The sequence below is a fragment of the Mytilus edulis genome, chromosome 8, assembly GCF_963676685.1.
Source record: "Mytilus edulis chromosome 8, xbMytEdul2.2, whole genome shotgun sequence".
Taxonomy (NCBI): domain Eukaryota; kingdom Metazoa; phylum Mollusca; class Bivalvia; order Mytilida; family Mytilidae; genus Mytilus; species Mytilus edulis.
The window spans coordinates 11,898,620-11,925,916 of NC_092351.1; the positions used below are offsets into that span (position 1 = coordinate 11,898,620).

Sequence of the window (27,297 nt, forward strand, 5' to 3'; positions counted from 1 at the left end):
TGCTGTTTGTATTGATGGTTATGGAGGGAATTTTAATGTTTCAAGTTAGTGTTAGTTATAGATTATTGTTGATCATCTCAATCAGATTTTCCTGCTTGAGCCGGTATGTCGAAAGTGAGAAAAGCAATGGAGCTGAGATGACCAATGATAATCTGTTTATCGCTATTTTACCTATGACGACATTGTCAATTTCAATGTCAATTTCATTGAAAACACCACATGTACCCTTAGTTTCTAGCGATAATTTTTCATATCACTCTACTTTGCTGAGAAAGGAAATTATCAGTCAGTAAAATCAAAGGAAAATTTTGTTAAATAGCAATAAATATAGATTATCGTTGATCGTACCGGCTCAAGCGAGAAAAGCAATCAAGTTGAGATGACCATTGATAATCTGTTTATCGCTATTTTACCTATGACTACGATGTCAATTTCATGTCAATTTCATTAGCAATGCCACATGTCCCCTTAGTTTCTAGCAATAATGTTCATCTCAAGCGAGTAGCATGATATAAAAAATTATCTAAAAAAAGATCAATGGAAAAATGCACAAAATAGCGTTAATATGGATTACAATTAAATAAACATACAAACTTGTACATTTTTAATATAAAATGGATGTATAAAACATAATGACTTCTAAAGTTTAACAAGAATGTGTCCAAAGTACACGGATGCCCCACTCGCACTATCATTTTCCATGTTCAATGGACCGTGAAAATGGGTAAAAAATATAATTAGGCATTCATATTAAAAAGATCATATCATAGGGAACATTTGTACTAAGTTTCAAGTTGATTGGACTTTAACTTCATCAAAAACTACCTTGACCAAAAACTTTAACCTGAAACTCGCACTTTCATTTTCTATGTTCAGTGGACCGTGAAATAGGGGTCAAAAGTTTAATTTGTCTCTAAAATTAGAAAGATCATATCATAAGGAACATATGTACTAAGTTTCAAGTTGATTGGACTTCAGCTTCATCAAAAAACTACCTTGACCAAAAACTTTAACCTGAAGCTGGACAGACGGACGAACGAACGGACGGACAGACGAACGAACAGACAGATGGACGAATGGACGAACAGACGCACAGACCAGAAAACATAATGCCCTCTACTATCGTAGGTGGGGCATAAAAATACAATACAAGGAAAGTATCATTAAAATCTTTTCAAATTACATTGTATATAGCAATTAAATGATCAAACTGATGTATTGTCAATATATTAATAAAATGTTCAACAGTTGTTGGAAAAACTACACCAAATTTATAGACCATTTGTAATATTAACTATACTAATTTTAAAACAAGATTTCCATCGCGCTAGAATCTGTTCTTGTTTCTTTCACTCCAGACCTTTTAACACACAAGAGCTGCCATGTAACTCATATCTTCTATATGTGAGTCTTCACTTGCAATATCTATCTGCTTTCATCTTCTCTCGTCTAATAAAAGTATAAAACATTCTTTACTCAGTATTTTGATTTATATATAAGAACACATTACATGCTATTCAAATAGCTGAAAGCATTGACCTGAATATAAATCTAAGATGAAACAAGGAACAATCATATAGTTTAGGATTGAAAATGTATTATCAAAATTTGGAGGTGGTTTTTGTTCTTGGCATGGACATTTTTATTGGGGTGTTTTCTGTCTAGAGCCAATTAAAGCTTTTATTTTAATTAGTGTTGTCAATCATTGTCAATGGTTAACCGGTTAACCGGTTAATCGGTCGAACAACCGAATATTGAATACTAAAAACGCTAACCAGTTAACCGGGCTTTTTTTTCAATTCTGATAGATTTGATCTAAATTTGTATCAAAATCATTAACTAGTTGTTTTATTTAAAAAATTTCGTCGTTGTAATCAATTTGACAGATCAATTGTCCAATCCATTGATTGTTATTGTTAATCCAAAAAACATTAAAATAATCAGAACTTGTCCCTCAGCTCGGGGCAATATCTTAAGGAAACATAATTAGTATACATGTTTTTTCAACAGTTACAATGTACTTTAAATCAGAAATGCGATTAAATTTTACAATTTTTTTCATTATTTCATTATTGATCTAATATTGTGTAGACCTACATCTAAATGTGTAACCTCCGTCGTGCTAGGCTTATTCATACTTTGAACATAATTCTAACTAAAAAATTGTGAAATGCAAACCAATGTGAATGTACTCGATGTATACATGATATATAGTAAAAGTAACATGCTTAATCATTTCAAATTGAAACACTCCACTTTCAATCTGAAGTTGGTACAAACGCCATAGTTGACATCGTGTATTTGATTATTAAAAGTCAAACTTCGCAAGACATCCTTCACAAGGAAGCCAAAGGACAAACTTCAATTCAAAAAGCGTAATGGAAGCGGATGGAAGGTTGTCACATTGACAATGATACCACAGCTTATATCTAAGTGTAGGGTTATAAAGACAAGACTTTCAAACACCAACTTAAATTACCTGTTAACCGGTTAATCGGTCGAACGATTATTCGAGTAACCGGTTAGGCAAAAGTGTACGATTTGACAACACTAATTTTAGTACCTAAAGCAAAAGGTTTCTGCAGTTTTTTATGTAGATTATTTTTCAGTTTTCCTATAAAGGCTAAGCTTCCTAGTTGAATGACTTTGTTTTCTCTCTGGAATACTGAGGATTCCATGTTTTTTTTTTTTGGGGGGGGGGGTATCGATTTTCATGGATTGAGGAATATTTGCATTCTCATGGATATTTGGTTTCGTGGTTTTGCCATTCTGTTCATACAAAGCCTAATGAGGATTTGTAGTTTGTTGACCATTTGAATTCATGGTTCACCTGTTTCCACAAAACCCACCAAAATGTGTTATACAACAAATAATACTGAACATTTCTGAAGCCACAGTAATGAATCTATAACAATAAAGTCCATACCTGTCAAGCATACATTCATGAAGAACGCCACCTTTCTTGGCTTTCTTTAAACTGCTCACATCTTCTGCACTTATTTTTAATTTTCTGTCTTGATAGCTTTGAAATTTCTTCCTGCAAAACCAAGTTTAAAAAATGCTTATTCATATTTCAAAATAAGTTAATATATATGTTTATTATCCTCCTTAAGTAGAGTATGAATATACATGAACACAAATACAAAATATGGTATAATACAGAGCTACCGTGTTAATAATGAGAATGTAAATAACGATTTGAATAAAATAAAAGAACATTTACAACAGATTATTTACTTTACCTGAAAACAGACTTATGGTGATTTGAAGCTTGAGGAAAATAATTATATGACGACTTAAATATTTTTGTTTCAAAAGAAAACATGATGATAATAGAATAACTTTGATGTATTAATCATTTTAAAGATTATTGAAGGATCCAAATAAATTTAGCCAGGTTAAAAAATATTTATCATTTTGAAATTTTCACCCAATATGACATAATTTTTTCTGATAGCAACAAAATGATGCCGTGAAAGTGTAATTCAACAAATAAAGAAAAGGTCATCTACCATGGTGTTTGAACATGTTTTAATACAAAACATCACTGACTCAGACTTCTAAGCGACTTCTATTTAAACCATTGAACTAATAAAATTGAGAATGGAAATGGGGAATGTGTCAAAGAGACAACAACCCAACCAAATAAAAAACAACAACAGAGGGTCACCAACAGGTCTTCAATGTAGCGAGAAATTCCCGCACCCGGAGGTGTCCTTCAGCTGGCCCCTAAACAAATATATACTAGTCCAGTGATAATGAACGCCATACTAATTTCCAAATTGTACACAAGAAACTAAAATTAAAATAATACAAGACTAACAAAGGCCAGAGGCTCCTGACTTGGGACAGGCGCAAAAATGCGGCGGGGTTAAACATGTTTGTGAGATCTCAACCCTCCCCCTATACCTCTAACCAATGTAGAAAAGTAAACGTATAACAATAGGCACATTAAAATTCAGTTCAAGAGAAGTCCGAGTCTGATGTCAGAAGATGTAACCAAAGAAAATAAACAAAATGACAATAATACATAAATAACAACAGACTACTAGCAGTTAACTGACATGCCAGCTCCAGACTTTAATTAAACTGACTGAAAGATTATGATTTCATCATATGAACATCAGGCACAATCCTTCCCGTTAGGGGTTTAGTATCATACCATCATAACATATATGAGAAGAACATAACCCGTGTCATGCCATAATAACTACATTGACTTAAAAGCATAAGTGATACATTTGTGGTCCCTTAACTTTCACTGCAGATGAGACAATAGATTTATACTAATTTATCAATATTGAACAATTTAAAATGTAGCACATTAACAGTATATGGACAAGAGACATAAAAAGTGACACAATATGACACTTTTTGTGCATTGAGTAGGTTACGATATTCTTTAAACCTGATAGGTTGTGTGTAAATGAGTTGTCTTCTGTCATCATGGTCACACAAAGTTTTTACAGTAAATTCCTATTGTACAGCTTTCAATCTATTAATAAGGACCTTTTAAAATGTAATAAATGTACTGACTATTCTATCTGATAAACTAATGTAATAAATGTACTGACTATTCTATCTGATAAACTAATGTAATAAATGTACTGACTATTCTATCTGATAAACTAATGTAATAAATGTACTGACTATTCTATCTGATAAACTAATGTAATAAATGTACTGACTATTCTATCTGATAAACTAATGTAATAAATGTACTGACTATTCTATCTGATAAACTAATGTAATAAATGTACTGACTATTCTATCTGATAAACTAATGTAATAAATGTACTGACTATTCTATCTGATAAACTAATGTAATAAATGTACTGACTATTCTATCTGATAAACTAATGTAATAAATGTACTGACTATTCTATCTGATAAACTAATGTAATAAATGTACTGACTATTCTATCTGATAAACTAATGTAATAAATGTACTGACTATTCTATCTGATAAACTAATGTAATAAATGTACTGACTATTCTATCTGATAAACTAATGTAATAAATGTACTGACTATTCTATCTGATAAACTAATGTAATAAATGTACTGACTATTCTATCTGATAAACTAATGTAATAAATGTACTGACTATTCTATCTGATAAACTAATGTAATAAATGTACTGACTATTCTATCTGATAAACTAATGTAATAAATGTACTGACTATTCTATCTGATAAACTTACACATAATTAATGTACTGACTATTCTATCTGATAAACTTACACATAATTTATTTCTGCATCTTTTATTTTGCCTCTCTCTTCAACAGGTATGTTTGCAAATGGGTCTGTTTCTATGTTTGCATTTAGTCTGATCTACAATCAAGTTTGTTTTCATTAATTTTAAATAAAAATGTGAATTATCTCCCCTAGACTACAATAAAATCATTTTATCAATAATTCAAATACTTAATTTCTAGACATATATATTATATACAGACATGACAGAAATTATTCAAAACCTATAATATAATATAAAATTCATAATTATTTTTTCATTTGATTACTTTATTGTGAAGTTTTTATATTTTTTAAAACAACTACCACTTAATATTAGTTCCAGGCTAGTTTCTACATAGCAAGTTAATCAGTGTTTTATTATTCAGAACTGGTACATACATACATTGTATTTTGAGACATTGTATGACTTAACATTATTCTCTTTTTATTGCAAGTTTCACAATGGCTTCAAATGAAGTATCTTGGGTAAACCACCAAATTTGAATGGGAGTATGTAAAATTTGCCAGAACCTTTATATTCTGTATTGATACAATGTATCATAAATAAAACTATACAGAGACACATTGTTTACGTCATAATCATGGCCGTCAATGACGGTTCATCATAAATGAATGTAGGTCAATATGATTTGACTGAGCAAATATATAACACAGTTGCAGAATAACCAATAATTCAGAAGTTAAGGAGAGGAGTCAATTCAAATGATATAGAAAATATGGGAAAAGGATTCCTCATACCCAGTAACAAGTTGTTGAAACTATCAACCAGTATATAGTCTTTTTACAGGAAAATTTTAGCATCCAGTAAATGGTTCATAGAAATTAAACAGTAGCACTATTAATCTATTATTACATGAGCAACACGATGGGTGCCACATGTGGAGCAGGATCTGCTTACCCATCCGGAGCACCAAAGATCACCCCTAGTTTTGGGCGGGGTTCATGTTACTTATTCTTTACTTTTCTATGTTGTGTCATGTGTTCTATTGTTTGTCTGTTTGTCCTTTTCATTTTTGGCCATGGCGTTGTCAGTTTATTTTCGATTAATGAGTTTGACTCTCCCTCCGGTATCTTTCGTCCCTCTTTTAACTTGAAATAGTTGGTTTTAGACAATTTCATAAATCAAATAAATTTATTTGTCAAAGATTTTACAAAGAAATTACAAACTGAGGAACATGTATAACATGTATAATAACTGTTACTAACTTACTTTAAGCATTTCACTTTCACCAGCTTTCTTACTGTTGCAAACAATATCTCCATCATCATCATATGATAAAAAACAATTATTACTGCCATTCAATGCCATCCTACCCTGAAATTAGAGAATTCAAGTATCAATAATTGTTATATGATCTGCATATTATGGAATACGTTGATATGATTGGTTGGGAGGACTTTTTGCAGTTGATCTTGAGGTTTGTTATTTTCGATAGATGACATTGACCGAAATTCTTTTCGTAACCAATGTAAACAAGATGTCGGCGATAATAACACTGACGTTAACAAAATTTATTTTTCGCTGCACATTAATCTTTAAATGAAATAATACACAAAATCATTCGTTTGGATTATAGTTTTTGCAGTTTACTTTTTATCAGATAGCAAATTTCATTGAGGACATTTTTTTGTGTTAACCAACAAATACATTCATCATGTGCCAGGCCAATTCAATGACATAAATATACAATTGATGTGTGGAAAAACTTATTCCCTATCTCCAATTTTAAAGAATTATAAGGATTAAACACCTTTTTAAAGGAATTAATTGGTGTATAAACTGGACCAAGTCACTCACAAACATATCATAAAAGTCCTTCAGACTTTTATTTTTTTGTGAGTGAATTGGTTGAGTTTATACACGAATAAATTCCTTTTAAAAGGTATTTAATCCTATAATATCTAGTTTTAATATAATAAATTTTAAACTGAGCAGACTTTATCAGAAACATGACAATATGACAGTAGATCTTATCAAGCTTGCGATTGTTAGGAAAACCAAGTAGTAAAACAATCTAGGGGGAAACCAGGAATGGCACAATGAACATAAGGAACAGCTTATTTGGTTGACGGTGTACAAATAAAGGTAAAGTATCAGCAGATAGACACAATGTGAAGCATTCTAGCAGGGTTTACTAAGCAAATAAGGTTGACATTGTGGCTATAGAAAATCAATGTGCAGCAAACCTAACAGTCATATCTATTATGTGGAGAACAGTCTTACAAAGTTTTTTACAATGATAAGGATGATAAGATGCCCTTTTTGTTCCCAGGTACTTCACATTCTAAGGTAGCATATTCTTAATTCTTTTGTATTTTGAAATTTGAAAGCTGTATTTCATCTGTATATTATAATTTTGGTTGTGAAGTACAAATTCTGACTAACCTCTTGAAAAACTGGTTCCCACTGTTCCCTTGCTCCTATAGCTTCAGATCTTCCAATTACACCATCATCTGGGTCAATACTAAGGTATTTACCATAACCAGATTTCAATGCTATTTTTGTCTCATTAACTTTTACAGCTGTCAGTATTTCTATTGGATCTGGTTCCTCTCCTGCAATGATAAAGTCAAAATGTTTGGGGGAACCAGAAGAAGGATACTCATTATTTTTATTAAATTTTTATTTTTTCGCTCATGTATTTTTGACATCTATGTCAGGTAGTATGAAGCAGGCTTTCATGAATTTCCAGAAACTGATCACAAAATTTGTCTTTTCATCAAAAATATCTTCTGTCAACCATTCACTATAAATTTAAAAGTGTAGTTGTTGATAGAGCTTTCTTGTAAAGATATCATGACAATATTTAAATGGTTTACAGTTACAAAAATATATCTTGATATTGAAGGGTAAGAAACCTCCCCATTGTTACAGCAAGATTGCAATAAAGATATTGTTACGTTAAAAAAAAAAAAAAAAGAAACCTCCCCATAACATTTTTTGGGGCACCGCAGTAAATTTTCATATATCAAACATGTCGAATGGACATACAATCCAAGTACTTTCAGATCTGTGCTTTGTGTGCCTTTTTTGTAGTTGGGATGTACAAGTAGTACATCACCACGTCCACTTTGTGTTTTTTTAAGATGTATTTCTATTTGTATTCATCTGATGAGATTAAGCCTTTTTCAACTGATCTTATAGTTTGTTCTTATGTTGTACTGTTACACCACTGTCCCAGGTTAGTAGAGGGATGGGATCCCGCCTATATGTTTAACCCAGTCACATTCTCTATGTGCCTGTCCCTAGTCAGGAGCCTGGAATTCAGTGATTTACATTTATGGCTGTGTTAAATATTTGTTATTCGTTCATTTTTTGGTTCATTAATTAGGCCGATAGCTTTCTCATTTGAATTGTTTTACATTTGTGATTTTGAGGACTGTTATAGCTGGCTATGAGGTATGGGATTTGCTCATTGTTGAAGGCTGTACAGTAACCTATAGCTGTTATAATCGGTGTTATTCGGTCTCTTGTGAAGATTTGTCTCATTGGCAATCATGCCACATCTCCTTTTTCTATACATAAATTTCTAGAAACTAATTAGAAAATTTGTCTTTTTTTTAATTGTAACTAGAGCTATCCTCTCAAGATATCAGATCAAAGGTAATACCACAATATCTAAATTGTTTACAGTAACATCTGGATATTGAAGAGTAAGAAGGGAATTCTCAAAGCTTTATTTTTTGTAAATTTGCATGTATCAAATGTATCAAATGGACATACAATAAATTACAAACATGATCAAAATTTTTTTTTTAAATGTGTCCTCTCTTCAACATCTATTTTTATGGAATAACCATTGATAACCTTGAATGAAAATACATTGTCATAAAATTTTGATTGTGTATGATATACATGATGTATATGCTTAAAAACATTTAGATAAAGAAGATGCCTCAATTTTATTGCATAATAGATATTTTCATGTGCTGTCAAGAGTGATTGCAGTGTGCAAAATATAAATTTAACTCTTGTACACATTCTAGTGCTTTGCAAGCAAACTTCAAAATAATGTTTAATCCACTAAGAGCTATATTACATTTCTAAAAAAAAAACCATCTGATCATACTGGAATAAAATGTTTAATAAATTTTTGATTACACTGAATATTCTTAATGGGTATCTTGTCTCATTGGCACTCATACCACATCTTCTTATATCTATCTATCATGTCTAGTTCTAAACTGTGTTATAGTGAAGTCAAATGTTGAAGTGTTGGTCAATTTGATTGCCATGGTGTAGGTACCAACCTTCATCCCTAGGTGGTCCCAGTTTAAATCTGCCATTATCTTGAGCAGACAGATATCTCATGTCATCCATCTCTATAGCTGTGTTACCAGATATGTCATCAAACTTCTTAGCTAACCACCATCCACCTGAACAAAATATATCAAATTCTAAGATCATCCCCTCTTTTAAGTTTCCTATCAAATAGTATTCTGTGTAATGTTTGTTTTTAATCTGTCCTTTAGGTGTAAGTCTTTTTTAAATTTTTTATTTTGTTCATAACATCATCATTTTTTTTATCATAGGGTTGCCTGTCCTTTGATTTCATGTAAGAATAAGAAGAAAATTATTTTTTCATTTATTTAATGCAAATTTTATCACACATTCCCATGATATGTGTTTACAATCAAATCATATTTTTGGTAATTTTCTTCTTATTCTAAAATGAAGTTTCCTACTCCTGCAGGTCAAAGTTGATCATTGCAATTATTTTTTTGATCTGTTAATTCAGTGATTTTTAAAGTCCTGTTTTTTTGCTTATCATGCCTATTTTCAAAGACACTTTGTGTTTTTGTTGTTGTTTAAGACATTTGGGTTTTTTTTTTTATGCCAGGAAGGGGGGAATAGATTTATTTTACCATGTTTTTCACTATCTCCTTTCTCTGGTTTTGGTGTATCTGTGTCAATTTCATCATGTTTCCTTTTCTTGTGCTTCTTGTGTCTGCAAAAACAAAAAATATCATGATTTAAATATTCAAACATACAAATATGGGTAAATGAAGATAAATACACATTAAAAAGCTTCAACAATGTTCACATTAGTGCAGTATTAATATCAAATGTGTTTTAACACAAACATGCTTATAGCTTGCTGTTCGTTGTGAGCCAAGGCTCTGTGTTGAAGTCCCTACTTTGACCTAAAATGGTTTATTTACTTTTATAAATTGAGACTTGGATGGAGAGTTGTCTCATTGGTACTCATACCACATGTACTTATATCTATGTACATGATGGACTACAATTATAAATGTACATGATGTACTACAATTATAAATGTACATGATGTACTACAATTATAAATGTACATGATGTACTACCATTATAAATGTACATGATGTACTACCATTATAAATGTAGTACATGATGTACTACCATTATAAATGTAGTACATGATGTACTACCATTATAAATGTACATGATGTACTACCATTATAAATGTACATGATGTACTACAATTATAAATGTACATGATGTACTACAATTATAAATGTACATGATGTACTACAATTATAAATGTACATTGTACATGATGATGTACTACAATCATAATTAAAAAGCCCAAAGTGTTATATCCATTACTTTGTAATAAACCATTCAGTCAGGGGTAATACTGATAAATACAAATGTACATGTACTTTATTACTAGTACAATTCAACTATCATGATTATTTAAAGTCAGTTTGGCAGGAAATATTAATGATTAAATCTCTTATATACAAATTAAAGTCATCATTATTGAGTGCCATCAAGTGTTATCAATTTTTTAATCAAGATGTTGTTTGATGGGTATTTGCTGATTTTAGTCATAAATTGTAACTCATAACATCAGAAACAGGTACGCAATATCATGAATAAGTGGTGCACAGTTAGTCCCCATGGGAATCTCAATAACTTGGCGATATATAATACAGAATCTCCCTGGCAAACAAAAAATGTATCTACTAAAAAAATTCAAGGGCAGTCATTGTATCAAGGCAGGTCAAATTGACATGGTTCTCTTATTTGTTGTTACTAATAAATGACCTATTCAAAAGAGTTTGAACATACATATTTGCATTCAAACTTTAAACGCCCATTTAAGAATGTATAATGAGTAGTATGATTTTTTTCTTAATAAGATTATTAGGTCAAAGTGGTATATAGGATAGAAAATCAAAAATATGAATGGATTTGAAATCACGAATATACATTTGTAAGCATGCAATTTATCAAGTACTTCCAACTAATTTTTAACATTCAAAAGTATGAAAAGTAATTCCACTATCATGACTAATTTCAAATCCTTATTTGAACAATTTATTACTATGAATACCAGATTTTTAACTGTACCAAGTGTAACTTAGAATATATATATATAGATAGTTTAGTAATGAACAAGGGCTTGAAGGTGAAATAAATCTATAATTGAGATTTGTGCAATTTAAATTTTGGAAGAAGCATATATACAAATGAAATGTATATGTATAGTTGGAACTTTCAGTGTATTTGGTTCTACTTGAAAAGAGTTTGTTTGTTACAGATGTAATTTTCCAAAAATAAAGTCAGTTAGAATGTTGATGAATTGGTGATTTTCTTTTGAACAACCTCAATGTAAAATTTATGTCAAACAATAATGATATTGGTGGGAGTATTTTTCCTCTAAAATTTGAGGTTCATCTTACAGATACCGTATTTGGGCATGTATAGTCCGCACTTTTTTCCTTAAATATGTAGTTTGTACAAGGAGTGCGGACTATACACACCTATAGACGGTTTTCGAAATTTATAAAAAAAAAAAAAAAAAAATTTTTTTTTTTTAATTTCGTTTTTTTCTGCACTAATAATGTATATTGGAGACGTTAATTATATTTATTTCAATTAATTCTTATTCTTTTTAAACTTTTCTCTTCAAAATTGATTAGTCAAAGTAAAGGTGTGACATCCTGTATAGGTAATCAAGAGGGGTAATTAAGGATTAAGTATGGGTGTGTAGCAATTAAATAATGATGTCAAGTTTTGACAGATGTTAAATATTATAATCCCCAGGCAATATAACAACATGATCAATGAAAAGATTATATAAGATTAAATAGTTTAAAAATTTTGATTACTGCTAATTAATTTAGATAAATGTTTGATCTCTTTTTTATTTTGTTCCATAATATTCAAATTATTTCTGTTATATTATTCATCAGCTTGGACATACTTAGACAAATGTTGATTTTAAAAGGGATATTTTGATTAATAATTACTTTTATAAAATTATCAAATATTAATTACCTGATGAAAAGCTCTACCATTTCATTATTTTTCATGAAATAAATAAAACAAAATTTATTATTTTTATAAAAAACATGGAGAATAGATCACTTTCAGTGGATTTTAACAGTGAACTAGACTTTGTAAAAAAAAAAATTAAAAAAATTAAAAATATTTTTTTTTTTTTTTTTTTTACAAAACTTTTTTTCTCGATTTTAAGGGGATGAAAAGGGGGTGCGGACTATACATAACTGCGTACTATACACGGCCGAATACGGTATTGTAATAAAACTTTACTGTTCACGGAAAAAATTTCACTGACTTTTGTGGTGTAAATAAAATAATAATACACAATGTACTTATATGACTTGATGAAAATATTGGTATGATACTTAAACTAGTGATTTTCATGTCATTATCCCTGATTCAGTACAAGGTCATCACCTGACATGATCAGTCGACGTCATCCTATATATGTATATGTAAGGACAGATATTTGTTTTAGCAACCTAAATTAGTCCCTGGATCATTGGTATTGTATATTTAAAGCTACATGTACTATAAAATTTAATCAGTCTAGATAGATAGTCATGATAGTGATTTATTTGTACATGTAATACTTAAATAGGGGATTTTTAAAGAAATATAACTCTTACTTCCAACATATGTCCAACATTTCTGGACAAAATGTTACTTGAATCTGTGATTTGGAAATCATTCATTTTAGTAATCATGGTAATTCACCAAGCTGCTTGTATAACAGTTATTGTAAAACTGTTTTGTTTTCTTTTATGTTCTCAATTTATGTCTAATTGTACAAATGTATGCAAATAATTGACAAATGTGATAAAAGGTCTTTCTAAGGACCTTTAACTGGAAATAAAATAATATTCTTATTCTTATAAATTGTACATCTTGAACATGTAAACAGAAAATGAAACAAAAAAACTCAATTTTAACTACAATGATCAATGATGATTAAATTTGTTTTGTCCTAGCTCTTCTGTGGATTAAACAACAATGAACAACAACTTGGGTAAAGGCACCGTTGCTTTATTCAAGTTTTTTAAATTATAAATGACCAAACACTATCAGAAAATAGTAAACACAATAATCAGGCTATTGTTTCAAATAGATAATACAAGAGCTCAACATGGTGACATCACTCAGTGCTCATCACTTCATTGGCAGAATGTTGTTGGAGTGTTGATATGACATGTGTATATATGCAGGGATTTTCCTACCCTCATTTTGGGTCCAAATTTCCCCCAATTTCCAGTTCAAAAATTGCCAATCCCATATATGCATACAGCAATGTATAGACATGGCAGCAAGATTTTTTGCTGTTGTATCATTGTTTTTTTTGTTTACAAATCTCTTCAATCTTGTTTGCAAAATCATGCAATTCATGCAGTTATTCTTTCTCAGAATGTAGAATTTTGTACCTATTTTTTCTAAATTATTTTGGGGGTGGGGGCCATGTCTCCGAACCCCCATAGCCAGTGCCCTCTTATGAAAAGGCTTTTATATTTTCCCCAAAGCCATCCTGTCACACATAACATTCCAAATTGTATGGGCCCTGGGCCATTTCCCCATAGCACTAGGAAAATCACTGATCAATGTACATGTGTCTCCGAGTTGACCATTGAACCAGGTGTCGATTTAACTTTTCCTCTGCATGGCTATAGAGGGGGGTCAAAGGTGTCCTGATCCTGAATGCCGGACTTAAAAACATGAAATTTGAGGTCCCGAATTTATAAGAAAAATAAATCCTGACATCCTGAAACTCGAAAAAAGAAATCACAGATCCCGAAAAGGTCCTGCCCACCTTGCTATACATTGAACATTGCTATACCACAGGAGTTTGAAATCCAAGCAATACCGCCTTAACGGAGTTATTGTTAGGATTTCAAACTCCTGTGGCTATACATGCTATAGCCTATAGACTAGTACAGGCAATGATAGGTGCAGAATAATTCAATTTAACCAGGTGCTGATTTTATCTTTTCTAAGGGTGCAGGCTTGACCAGGTGCTGATTTTAATTTTCTATAGGTGACGATTTGACTTTTTCTATAGGTGTCAAATTGACCATTTATATATAACGATAACAAAATTTATTTTTGATAGTAATAGTAATACCAGAAAAAAATGTAACATGGTAAATAAAAGCAACTTTAAACTGTTAATACGTTATACTTCTTATCTTTGTGTCCCTTTAACTTCAGTTTCCCGCCTTTTACAAACGAATAAGAATCTGCCATTCTCTGGTAGAGTAGTTTAATTCTCACTAAAAGCTCTCTGCTCACAATTCAAAAAAACAAAAACATCCCAAATCGTCTGAAATGAGAGTAAAATTAAAACAATTTCCGGATACGACCCAAAACGGAATTATATTCAACTAAAAGAATGTGCAATAATTTCTTTAAAATAGCTTTCGATATACCAATTAGTGTATTGAAGATTATCATATGAATAAGCAACCCTAAGAGATACTCAGTGTTTCTCTTTTAATGAAATTATATGTCTTCGGAATAATTGCTTCATCAAATACGTTCCTGACTTCGAAGCTTATTCTGAAGAATTCACTTCCTGTTGACGGGGAAAAAATTATTTGTGCCAAATATTTGTAGAGATAAAACAGATCATTTAAAGACATTTTTATAGAAAACTGAATCAGGTATACAATAGTAAGAAGTTTTTATATTGACCAACTGACCAAGTCAATCGTCATCCAATAGACATAAACTTACCGAAAATTGTAAAGTTTACCAAATTTTTATATAAAACCTATAAAAAATATTTTTTATGGAGAAAAAAGGACCAGTAAAAGAAATTTTCTTCTTAGAAAACTGAATCAGGTAAACAATAGTTTATGAGTTATTGCATTCAACAGCTGACAATGTAGATCTTCATCCAATAGACATTAAACATTACCATGATTACAGTATCAGAGTATATTGTGATCATTAATAATATGAGGAAGGCGCTACCTTGAATGCCAGCTTTATACCAAGACAATGTCCTATATATATTGATTGGTTGTTGGTTGCTTAACGTCCAGTGGCAAATATTTCATGCATGTTCAGGGCGAATGTCCTAGGCTACATTAACATATAGTTTTTGTCTAAATAAAATAAAATAAAAAGTTCAGCAATGTTCAGATGGAAAATGTTTAGGGAATGATAAATGTTTCAATGTTTCATTGAACTTCAAAAGGCAGGAGGGGGTATGGTTTTTTTTTTTATAAAAAAAATATTCAATTCCCAAATTGATGAAAAAAATCTGTTCAAGCAGAGGACAAAAAAAATATTTTGAATCCGTCTCTCCTCAAAAACAATTTTATCTTTCAGATATGCAAAATAAATTTAACTTTTATATATACGGTTAGCTGTCTGTCTGTCTGTCTGTCTCAGGGGTTAAAAAATCCACTAGCCCGACGTCCGGGACTAGATCATTTACGCCTCGGGCAATTAAAATGTGTAATCCGATATGCCCGACGGACTATAAATAACAAAAAAGTCTTGACGTTACCAAAATGGAAAGTGAAAAATCCCTTTATCACTATTCTATGTTAGCCGTTTCAATTCAATTAAGTCATCAGGGATTCCAAGAATTTGAACTGGTTTGTACAGGTCCTGTTGTACATATTTTAAAAATAGAACAAATAACTCTGACATGTCTGGGTGGCCTGGTATCATGTGTTGATTTCAATTCTCGTACTTTAAATATCGATTTCTCATACCATGGCTTGGGGTATTGTACATTGCTTATCGTGCCAAGATTTCCAATTAACGCTATTTGGGGGTATGACAGGGTTTCCCCTGGGTCAATTATTTTTTTCGCCAACTCTTTCGCCAAAACAATATATTTTTCGCCACTTTATTATTTTTTTCGCCAAGTAAAATAAATATATTTTTCGTTTAAAATTTACCTTTTTTTCTAACCACCCTCACTTAAATAAGATGATTTTGCCCCATTGTGTCTATGATTATTCTCAAACTTATTATAGAGTCTACGTTTTAATGAATAAACACTAAACATTTACTTTAAAACAACAGAATTTTTTAATCTTAAAAGGTATTTTAAACAACTTTTCTAAATGAGGGGGCCACTATACTTTTATTATTAAAGAAGATATAAGTCCTGTAATATAACAAATTAATGGACATGTTTTATCATATAATACCAGTATAGTTCGTAGGGAAAGTTTCTTTAAAAGAAAAATACTGATGTGCCTTTTTGTTCTGAGAAGTGGTTTTTACAACAAAACAAAAGCTTTTATCACATGAAATTGATCCCTCATTTCATGTGTAGTCATTACATTAAAGGGTTACTCTCATTCGAGGTGTTGTTCCCAACCTTTTTGATAGATTTCTTCATAACGACAGTTATCTCTTTCTTGACCATCGTAAGTGAAAAAGTTGAGACGTAAAACTATGCTTGAAACACGTGTGTCACTCAAACGACTTTAAATTAGTATTAAAGTCAAAGGATAATTAAAGTTTAAAATCGGAGATTTTTTTTGCTTGTGAACATTTGTCGTCACAACAACAGCTTTCTTTTCTAAACTATCTTTAAAAGGAGAGGAGACATCAAAAGTTTGCTTCAAACACGTGCGTCACAATGTGGTAAATAAATTCTGTATGTGACATTTAGCGGAAGCCATTTAACCATATCATTTTGTCAAACAATTCAATCAACACCTTTATTAATTAGTCCTTAATTGTTGTCGATATCTATAAAATGCAATCAGCTGATTATTGATTTTCTGTCCAAATCTTAAAATGAGGTCATGGTGAATTCCGAGTATTGTCTGATCGGGTAAAGTCCGAGAAACTCGAAAAAAAAAGTAAATAAACAAGATGGAGGAAAATAAATCGTTGTATATATTTCTTTCTCCAAATTCTTTCGCAAATGACGAATTTTTATCGCCACAATTATTATTTTTTCGCAAATTGCGAAAATGGTGACCGCCAGCGGAAACCCTGGGGTATGATGTATTGATTGGTATTGACCTGTCTTGTTGCACAGCTCTTGAGCATGAAAACATACAACAAAATATTTCTTGATATTTTAGTACAGGAACCCCAGGAACTTCGTCAGTTTCAACGAAAAACGGTAGATGAAGGGAGTAACGAGGCTGAAAATTCATCCCCCAAAAATGCTAAATACGACAGGAAAAGACACGAAAAAAAATAATAGTGTCCAGGACAGCAGGTCTGTCAAGTCTTTAGCGCGAGACTCACACATGTTCATGCTTATTTGGCGGCATTTTCCTTTGATTTATTGTTTTTTCTCTTTGATCTTTACAATTTAGCAAAAAAATCAAGCATTCACTTCCTGAAAAGTTGGCAGAACTGGGACACAATGATTCCCCTGGCAAGGTTGGCTGTTGCTGATGAAAAAAACAGACAATGCTCTGTGAATATTGCCGTTAGTTGCCCCAAGCACGCCAAAAAAAAGTCTGCTTTGAATGCTGGAACAACTAAGTTAGGTTAAGCACCAAAAGAATAAATAACAGATCAACAAAAATTATCAAATACAGTGTATAATGTCTCCTCCAAAACAAAGGACACCCACTTTGTATTATGCAGCAAACTCTTGATTTTTAAGGCAAACTAGGGCTAGCAGGTCAGTTTTGATGGACTAGCAGTTCTTCCAACAGGGCTAGTAAAGTCCTGCTGCCAATAAGTTCTGGGCTAGTTAGCTGTAACAAATTTTTTTAACCCCTGCTGTCTGTCTGTCTGTCTGTCTGTCCGTCCGTCCGTCCATCCGTCCGTCTGTCTGTCTGTCTGTCTGTCTGTCTGTCTGTCTGTCTGTCTGTCTGTCTGTCTGTCTGTCTGTCTGTCTGTCTGTCTGTCTGTCTGTCTGTCTGTCTGTCTGTCTGTCTGTCTGTCTGTCTGTCTGTCTGTCTGTCTGTCTGTCTGTAATATGACATAAAAAAATCATATAAAAATGTTTTGATTTGAAATTTGATATGTAGTTTTATCATGACAAGTTACAGATTAAGCTTAAATTTTGTTCCTGTCTGATGATTTTGTGCAGAGTTGTGGTCCTTTGACATAGACAATTCACTTAAATAGTCAGTTTTAAACACTTTTTTTCTTCATTATTGAAGAAATTGACTTGATATGTGTTATATAGTTTACACCATCATGACCATGACAAATTATAGATCAAGTTTAAATGTTGTTCCATTACAATGAATTTTTAACTTGTAGGACTGTAGGGGACTATGTATTGCCATGCATTGCAATACTCATAGAATGCTTGATGAGAACAAGCATTCTTTCTTATTAATTGGACTTATAAATTAGTTGTGTTTTGCTGTTAATTTTAAAAATCTGATTAAATTATTAAAGTACATGTAAAACTGGTAGTCTAAAAGAATGCAAGTTTAATTACAACTATGAAAATAGCTGTAATACCACCTTCACAATGTATATACATGTACATGTACTTAAATTATATTTCAAACTTTTTTTGTAGATGTATCAAATTTAATATGACTATTTATTGATTTAATTGTTAGCATACAATGAGTTAATGACCAGAATATGTAAATGTAAGCATAGTACATGTACTTATAGATTGTGTTTTTCAGTTTGTGAATTCGTTAAAAATGACAGACAAAATTATAGGTGAGACTTTTTCAGCTGCATATTTTTTTTCTTTTCTTTGGGATTTTGTCTTTTACTACTTTGTGGGTTTTACTGAATGTGTACACACTTAATTTTTGGATTTAAAAAATAAAGTATAATGAATTAACGTTTGACATTAGAAGTATTTGCATGGTGTTGAGAAAATATCAGTTTATATTACTGAAACTAGTGTGCTGGTTACAAGTTCAATCATGTCTATATCGGTATATGGAAAACAATAAAAGAAAAACACTAAAATACTTCAATACGAAATTTTTAATATTTGAATCAAAATTAAGATGTACACATTAGTATCTTTGCAAGTATTTTTCTCTCTCCTTTGTCATGTTTGTTTTTGGTTGAAGATATTTTATGCAAGTATTTTTCACTCTTTTTTTTTTTTTGGTTGGAGATATTTTAGTTTATTCATATCAAATTAGTGGAACCTTAATCAATTTCATTACATTAACAACATTGTTAAATGCCGACCCGCATAAAGAGGGTAGGTGAGGTGAACTAATTAAGCTATAAATTTAAAAGACCAAGAAAAGAAAGTTTACATCAATCTGTTATAAATCATATGATTGTCAAAACTGCATTAAATACAGCCATTTCCTCAGAATGTGTTTATATCTTGACAGTTTTAACATATTTATATCTCTAATAAGAAATTTTAAATATATATTAATATTGTGTGTCTTATAGTTTCTTATCACTGTTTATCACCATACACATTATTTTTGTTTTTCCGTTATTGATTTTTAGATTTTGGGTCATTTTAATCAGATCAGATTTAATATATATGGGAAGAGGACTGGTAAGGCAAGTCAAATTTTTAGTACTTTGTTGACTTTTCTTTAAACTTTTTAATTTGTGAAGCTACAGTCATGTCTAACATGTCTACAGTTATCATTTCAATTTTCCAAGTTCTTAAAAAGTATAAAACTCAGAAAATACTTATACCAGTAACATGATGGTTACTTTTAAATGAGTATAACAAATTTATTGACAGTACATTAAAGTGACAGAATTAAATGTTTATTGAAGCAAGACATGCATAGGAATACATTTGTGTGTAATTTGATAGAGGTTCATAATAAATAGATTCATACATAAACCCACAATGGATTCAGGTAAGGAACCTAAGTTGTCTCAGACTTCACAGGGATGGGGGCTCATAGTTTTTACTGTGTGTACAAAATGTATTACAATGTATTTAGATTATTGTGTCACTACTGACATTTACCCCGGGGCACCCACATCTTTTTCTGGTCATATAAATGTTTACGTCCAGTACAAATGAATATTGAACGAGGATACAATTTTACCTGTTTGATTCAGAATCAAATATTAAGTCCTGGATGTTTCATGTGTTTTATTTGTTCCTTTTATTATTTGTGCACATGTACATTGAAGACAGTAATTGTTTACCAAATTTTTTTGCGTATATTGTGAAAACAGACCAATATATATATACATATTTATGTATATATGAATGAGTTTACATATTAAAGATAAACAAATATATTTAAATCTAGAAGACAGGTAGAAGGAACAAATATTATTATTTTCAGGCTTACATTAAGTGGTTTGTATACAATATTTTAGATTAATAAACCTATCATTGGCTATCATACCACATCTCCTTAGAAATATATGGAATATCATTTTTGTCAGGTAAATATTTTCAACTGAGATTTTGTCTGACTTAAAATCTGTAAGAAAAATAAATGAAGTTTTTTTTCCATTGATTATCAAAACTCTACCATCATGACCATTCAAAATTAAAGGTTTTAATTTAGCATGTTCAGTTTGTTTATTTTTACCTGAGGATATACTACTGTAGGTAATATTTATTAAAAAAAGAGTATTTTAACAGAAACCAGACACACAACTTAAACCAGGATGTGATGATGTTACAAAATTTGAAAGAGAACAATTACATCACAGATTGAGAATAGAATATTCTGGATGCGCATATATTATACATAAGTGTTGTCTATATATTACAGAGATTTAGTTGATTTATTGTTCAGAGTAAAAGAAGGTAAAATGTTTTGGTCATAATTATGTTAGATTGTAATTTTACTGAAAATGTTGTTTGATAGAGATCTATTAACAAGAGTGTGTTCTAATATATATATGGAGTAATAAATGAAGATGACTTGCACGCAAGAGTTAATTAGGTAGGCCTAGGGTTTTTCCATGGCTTAGATTAAAGACATTTAAAACCTCTTAGAATTGAAAGTTCTTGACTCTGAAATCTCAGTCAACTTGAGTATATTCTAAAGCAATTTGATTTATGCCAGCTCACACTTAAAATGTATAAGACTATTTAGAGTGACTGATTTTGAAGTTCTCTTAAACAAAATATAAACCATAATCAGAGTAAATTTATTGTTAATTGATCACTGCTAGTAACATCGCAAAGTTCTTGAAAAATGTTAGTCCAGATCATTCAACTGATCAAAATTCGAATGGAGTAGGTCCAGTAAGACCCTTTTTTGGCCCCAAAATATAGCAGTTTTACAAAATTGTTAAAATGTAAACTTTTAGTTATTTATTGGATAGTAGAATGGTTCTGCTACATAAATATGGGCTGTTTTTGACAATACAAGGCACATTTATTGGGTACTAGCACCATTAAATCATGCTAAATTACTGAAATCTTCCAAATTCCAGCATTTTAATTAAATTTTAGACAGTTTCCATGTGAAACGAAAGTGGCCGCATTCGTGTTCATCCAAAATATTGAAATGGAAGTTGTGTTTGATAATAATACATAACATATATAACGATTGAGGATGAACATGGATACGGCCACTTTCGTTTTTGACAAAAATCATATGAAAAGTGACATTTTTTCGCATATTTGGTAGATTTTTCATATTTGAGCTTGAATCGGATCGTTTTTAATGACTAAATAAGTTAAAATCTTTCACTTAAATTAATTGAATCATTTGAAATAGACACTTAAGTGTTTAAAAAGTGGTCAAAATCTTTCATCAGATGAAACTGCAATTTGAGGCCAAAATCGGTCCTTACCGGACCTACTCCTTTCTGACATTCTTTCAATTTTAGTCCAAATGACTAACAAATTGGTTGACCTTTTTAGAATCAATACATTAATAGCTGGAGTTGACTGGAATTTCATACTCCCTTTGCTAGAGTTGAGGGTACCATGTTGAAGTTTTTCTTGTGTGAGATTTGGCTGAAATTTGCAGTTATAGATTGTTCATGTTGAAAATAATATTGTACATCTATGTTAATTTAGTTGACTAAGTTGAGCCTTACTGAAATATATTCTGAATTGATGGAAACTAAAAATAGGAAAAAATGACATCATTTGTTCTATGGATACCTGTTATTGAAATAGAACTTAGAGAGTTTCTCAATTGTGTTACATTACAATTGAGAAAGTTCTTCTTCTGATTCTTGACAGTTCTGATGAGAACATTGTTTATCTGGCCTTTATATGAGCATGCAGACTTTAAATTTAGTCTTGAAATGGTCCCTCTTTTGAAATTGTTTTGAAGACCTTCTCGGAAGTATTAGTATTATGTTAAATTGATACAGTTTGACTTACATAAGTACAGTTCTGCCAACTTTTCATGAAGCAAATGTGTGAGATTTGGCTAAAATTGTAAAGATTAAAAGGAAAAAAAACAATAGATCAAAGGAAAATGCCATCAAATAAAATAAGCATGAACAAATGTGAGTGGCAGCCCTGTAAATATGCTGTAGATAAGTTTAATATTTATTTCATTTTGCATATTTTAGGTAATAAAACTTACCATTTTGCATATTTTAGGTAATTCTTTAAAACTAATTATCATTTTGCATATTTTAGGTAATTCTTTAATACTTATCAATTTGCATATTTTAAGTAAAGCTTTAATACTTATATCATTTTGCATATTTCAGATACAGATGAAATGGAAAAGACAGCAGTGTTAGAGATAGATGGAATGACATGTCAGAGTTGTGTGAAAAATATAAAAGCTGGTCTGGCAGAAGAGAAAGGAATTTATAGTTTAGAGGTAGGTTATTTTTGAGGGTTTAAAATCTATACACACTATAAGAGAAAGGAATTTACAGTTTAGAAATATCTATAGGTATATCATCAAAGCTGGCCTGGCTGAAGAGAAAGGAATTTATAGTTTAGAGGTAGGATATCTCGGAGGGTTTGAAATATATAGTTGACAACAGAAAGACTCATTCAGATTACAGTACGCACATTTAAGATTTTGGTGAAAAGTAGATTTTTTTTATAGCAACTTTTAATGGGCCAAAAACATTAAATTGATTGAATGCAATTAAGTCCAGGTAAATTATAATCACTCATACTATCTACCATTGCAAAACAATATTTATATAAAAATTGATTTTCAAATTCAAAGTTGGGCATTATCATTTATTTTATTGTCTAAATACCCATCTATCTTATTCATGGGAGATAACTCTGTAATATTTGGGATATATGATAGAGTTACCTCCCATTACATATTTAAACACATATATGTTTCCTTCAAGTAGTACTACATTTACGTAGTTTTATTAGTAGTCAAAGATGTTGTGATGTTTTATGCAACTATTTTTCCTTTGGATTTAAATTTAAAGTTATTTTCTTAATTTATTTTGTTTCTATTGCTTTTAGCAACTAGAGGTTTAAAATTTGCTTTTAATAAAAATCATCAAATTTTTTATGCTTCGGTGAAATTTAATTTTTTCATACTGTTACAAAGTATTATAAAGATTTTGTTTGGGTTAGCCTTTTTTGATATTTGATAGGAATGACAATCTTTTTTCTATTAACATTCTTAATTAAAAATTAATGCTTATTTTGAACTAGCATTAAATTTCAAATTTGAATTTATGTGGTACAGACAAAACAAGATTCCTGTTGATTGAAAAACAGTAAAAACACATCTAATCCTTTTAAAATCTCAGTGCATTCTTCCTATATCTTTTGTACAAGTTTTAGATCCTTGTTGTTGACTTACATAACTAGAAGGAATGCACCTGTAATCAATGTTTACCTGTACAAAGTGTAACAGGTAAAAGATAAGACTTAAGTTTAAATTTTACAGATAAGTTCGCCCCTGTATCAAATGTTAGATAACAAGGCCTTGTTCAGAAATGTGAAATTAAAAATGTTAACAGTAAAAACAAACATATAATATATTTTAACAAGTACAGATAGTCCAGTGAACAATCCCTTTAAAACAAATACACGTAAAGAAGAAAACTTTAAAAAAAAGAGTTAATGTGAAAAGGATGAAAATACTATATTTCCAATTAGCTAAGTCATCCTGATTGACAATTGAACACATAACAATAAAGAAGGCACATGTTGTATGTTGCAAGTTCTATAATTAATGATGCCCAATATAACATGTATAAAGAAAAAATTCCCTTTGGGGTGTCCAACCAAGGACTCTTTAATAAATCTAAAAGGTTAAATTTATTATGAGAATTTTTGCAGTCCCTTAGTGTTTGTAATATTGATATTGAGAAAAAACCAGAAGGTTTATCCAAGTCAAACAGGTTCTATAGGGTAAATATAGAGAAGATTTAGTACCTGCATCTTAAGGATTAATTTGTATACATTATACATCTTATGAAATTCAAGTGCAGATCCATGACTTAAGGTAAAGGACACACACATTTCCTGTAAAAACATTGCTTTAAGAAATATGCCAGATTTTTCACTGAATATTAACTCTCAAATTATTTTGTGACACAGTAACTTGTAAAAGTTTAGTAGGTGAAAATATAATTTCTGTAAAATAAAGGGTTATAATAATCCAATAATCCATAAATCTTTACTTTAACCCTGTCACCACCTGTTTTGTTTAGGAAAATATGGTATTTTTGATGTGTTATTAACTGGATATTAATTTCTCACATATAAGGTTGTTATCATCAGTTATACCTGACGTCAGGTGATGTTATGCTATATTTAATGTTTAACATTCATATAATGTACATTTTACCATGTTAAACCTGGTGGTAAATTTACAGGATGTTTTCAGGAAATAAGAAATGTTATATAACATATATTAAACATGTCAAATTGTGAATATTAAGATTTTTTTTTATTTGAAAAATTAATAAGCATGTTTCACAGTTTCACTGACACTTTTTTGGTTAATAGAAATTATGCTAATTAGTCAGAAAATCCTTTACAAGTGTTGATTTTATTTGTGAAACTTTTAGTTTGATTTGAAATGTGCATGAAATGTGCACCTAAGAAATCTGTTGAAATATATTAGAGTAAAAGGAATAAGTAATTAAAGTATTTACTGAGAACTAAATATTAAGAGGATATATAAGAGAACATCAACAGCTGTCTTATCAAAACATATTTAACATGAAAAATAATATGTCACTTAATATCCTGGATTAAGTAATTCTAAGAAACACCTTACCTTCAAAGACATCTAACAGTAAACAGTGTTATTAATGGTGTAATACAAAGTTTTACATGTAAAATGACGTAGCTAAACGTTATCTAAGGGCAGATAAGATTTGTTTATAGGACTTTACACACTTGATAAAATACTTCTCTTTATAAGGACATATTGTTCAAAAATGTCAAAGATTGGATTTATCATTACCGTAATTTATTGACATTTCGAGTTTTCTTATATTTCACATTTCTGTGAGGATGTTTTGAAAGTAAAATTAAAAGATATAAAGTGTAACATACCTTGGCAAGATAAAAGTGAAAATTACAGTTAAAAAGTTGAGAATTAAGTGATCAGTTATGTACGGGAGTATTTATCTGTAATACATGTGATTAGTATGGACAGATACATCATTTCCTGACATTATGTGTAATCATCACTTATAACCACTGATCTTTGTTTTTACCTATCAGACAGTGGATATCTGGATTTCTTTGAGAAAGGTGGATTAATATCAACAACATGGCATTTAAAAATAAATTGGGATATAGTAAACTTCCGGTAAATTCTACTTTATATTTTTCATGTTTTAAAAAAAATGATTTGTTAATGACAGTTATTTTTAGTATCAACAGTCCTACTACAGGCTCATTAAATTTAAATTATTATTTGACTTGAATTGATCAGTTATTCTATTCTTTAGACATGATTATGATGATAGATATGTACGTATAGATATAAGAAGATGTGGTAAGAGTGCCAATGAGACCACTCTCCGTTCATGTCATAATTTGTTTAACTAAACCTTTATAGGTCTGTTTATTTATACATATATTTTTGTAAATTTTTACATGTATTTTTGTACATTTTTACATACATGTATTATTGCCTTTTTTTAGCACTGCATGTCAACAGAAAAATTCCTGCAGAACAAAAATATTTGTCCATGCTAATCATTAATCACTGAGCACCTTGCATTAAACCTCATAGTGTTTTATACATGGCTATTTAACTTGTAAATTGCCATATTTTCACAAATGCTTCTGATCATGCTAATACAGTACTGAAAATCAATAGGAACCTTTCTCACAGATTATATTATTATTATGTATGGATGAAATAAAGATTTTATTGTTTATATTTTGTGTACCTGGTAAAGCTATTTCCAATATCACTGGGACATTTATTGTTGTGGCTATGTTTATTGTACATCTGTCAGTTAACCCATCAAACAGTTGTCAAATGCTATCAGAAACTTCATATCATAATTTTGGATAATGTATTCTAAAGATCCACCAAGCCAATTATAAGTAAGACCAAACTTTGCCACAATAATTTTTATGGTACTCATAGGTGGATCCAGGGGGGGGGGGGGGGGGGGGCTTTTGTGGAAAAAATTTGGTTGATTATATATGGAATCATTGCAGCATGACTGGAGTGGGCCCCCCTTAGGAAAAGTTCTGGATCCACCACAGGTACTGTCACTACTGTGGAATATTTATTTTCATCTGTACCAATTTTTGTGTGTTAGAAATGGATATTTGATTTCCTGGATTTGTCAAAGTCTGTGTGCAAGCCTTTATTTAGTATATATGATGATATATTACTTATTGAACATTCAAATTTGTGGTTTAACTATAAGAATAAGAATTTTATTAATCTAATCAAGAACCCATAAAGGGCATCATTTTACAACACAATATGATTGGAAAAGGCAAAACAGAAAACTATATATTCCA

The 27,297-nt window shown here is 30.5% G+C and overlaps 2 protein-coding genes and 1 long non-coding RNA gene across 11 annotated transcripts in view; 2 read left to right on the plus strand and 1 right to left on the minus strand.

Moving 5' to 3' along the window:
• The window catches only part of LOC139484823 (uncharacterized), a 452,262-nt gene extending 451,017 nt beyond the window's left edge, over positions 1–1,245 (plus strand). Inside the window, exon 2 of the long non-coding RNA XR_011655158.1 lies at positions 1,129–1,245. This is a non-coding gene — a long non-coding RNA (uncharacterized lncRNA). The remainder of the gene's footprint in view (positions 1–1,128) is intronic.
• Positions 592–25,934, minus strand: LOC139484819 (protein FRG1-like). Of its 2 annotated transcripts, none has more exons than XM_071268808.1 (9): positions 25,861–25,934; positions 14,704–14,844; positions 10,127–10,209; positions 9,512–9,637; positions 7,647–7,816; positions 6,471–6,575; positions 5,244–5,335; positions 2,927–3,037; positions 592–1,449 (listed from the first exon to the last, which is right to left on the minus strand). In XM_071268808.1, the coding sequence occupies exons 2-9, from the start codon at positions 14,766–14,768 to the stop codon at positions 1,413–1,415; spliced, it is 789 nt and encodes a 262-aa protein (XP_071124909.1). In that variant the 5' UTR covers positions 14,769–14,844; positions 25,861–25,934; the 3' UTR covers positions 592–1,412. The 2 variants fall into 2 exon arrangements, with proteins under 2 accessions (XP_071124909.1, XP_071124908.1); XM_071268807.1 differs by lacking the exon at positions 25,861–25,934 and adding an exon at positions 25,580–25,633.
• The window catches only part of LOC139484807 (copper-transporting ATPase 1-like), a 39,902-nt gene continuing 27,680 nt past the window's right edge, over positions 15,076–27,297 (plus strand). For 2 of the 8 annotated variants that reach the window (XM_071268783.1, XM_071268785.1), the window contains exons 1-2: positions 21,033–21,195; positions 23,073–23,188. In XM_071268783.1, coding sequence (XP_071124884.1) covers positions 23,084–23,188 — 105 coding nt within the window. In that variant the 5' untranslated portion in view covers positions 21,033–21,195; positions 23,073–23,083. Of the gene's footprint in view, positions 15,185–19,111; positions 19,149–20,188; positions 20,282–21,032; positions 21,335–23,072; positions 23,189–25,240; positions 26,120–27,297 lie in introns of those variants that run through there. The other 6 variants (XM_071268787.1, XM_071268788.1, XM_071268781.1 and 3 more) reach the window with 5 other exon arrangements.

Coding starts and splice junctions, on each gene's coding strand:
- LOC139484819 (XM_071268808.1), bottom strand. CDS start 14,768: ATGGCAGATTCTTATTCGTTTGTAAAAGGCGGGAAACTGAAGTTAAAG. Junction 10,210..14,703: donor AAGGGACACAAAGATAAGAA/GTATAACGTATT, acceptor TTGTTTTTGCAG/ACACAAGAAGCACAAGAAAA. Junction 7,817..9,511: donor GGGACCACCTAGGGATGAAG/GTTGGTACCTAC, acceptor TTATCATTGCAG/GAGAGGAACCAGATCCAATA.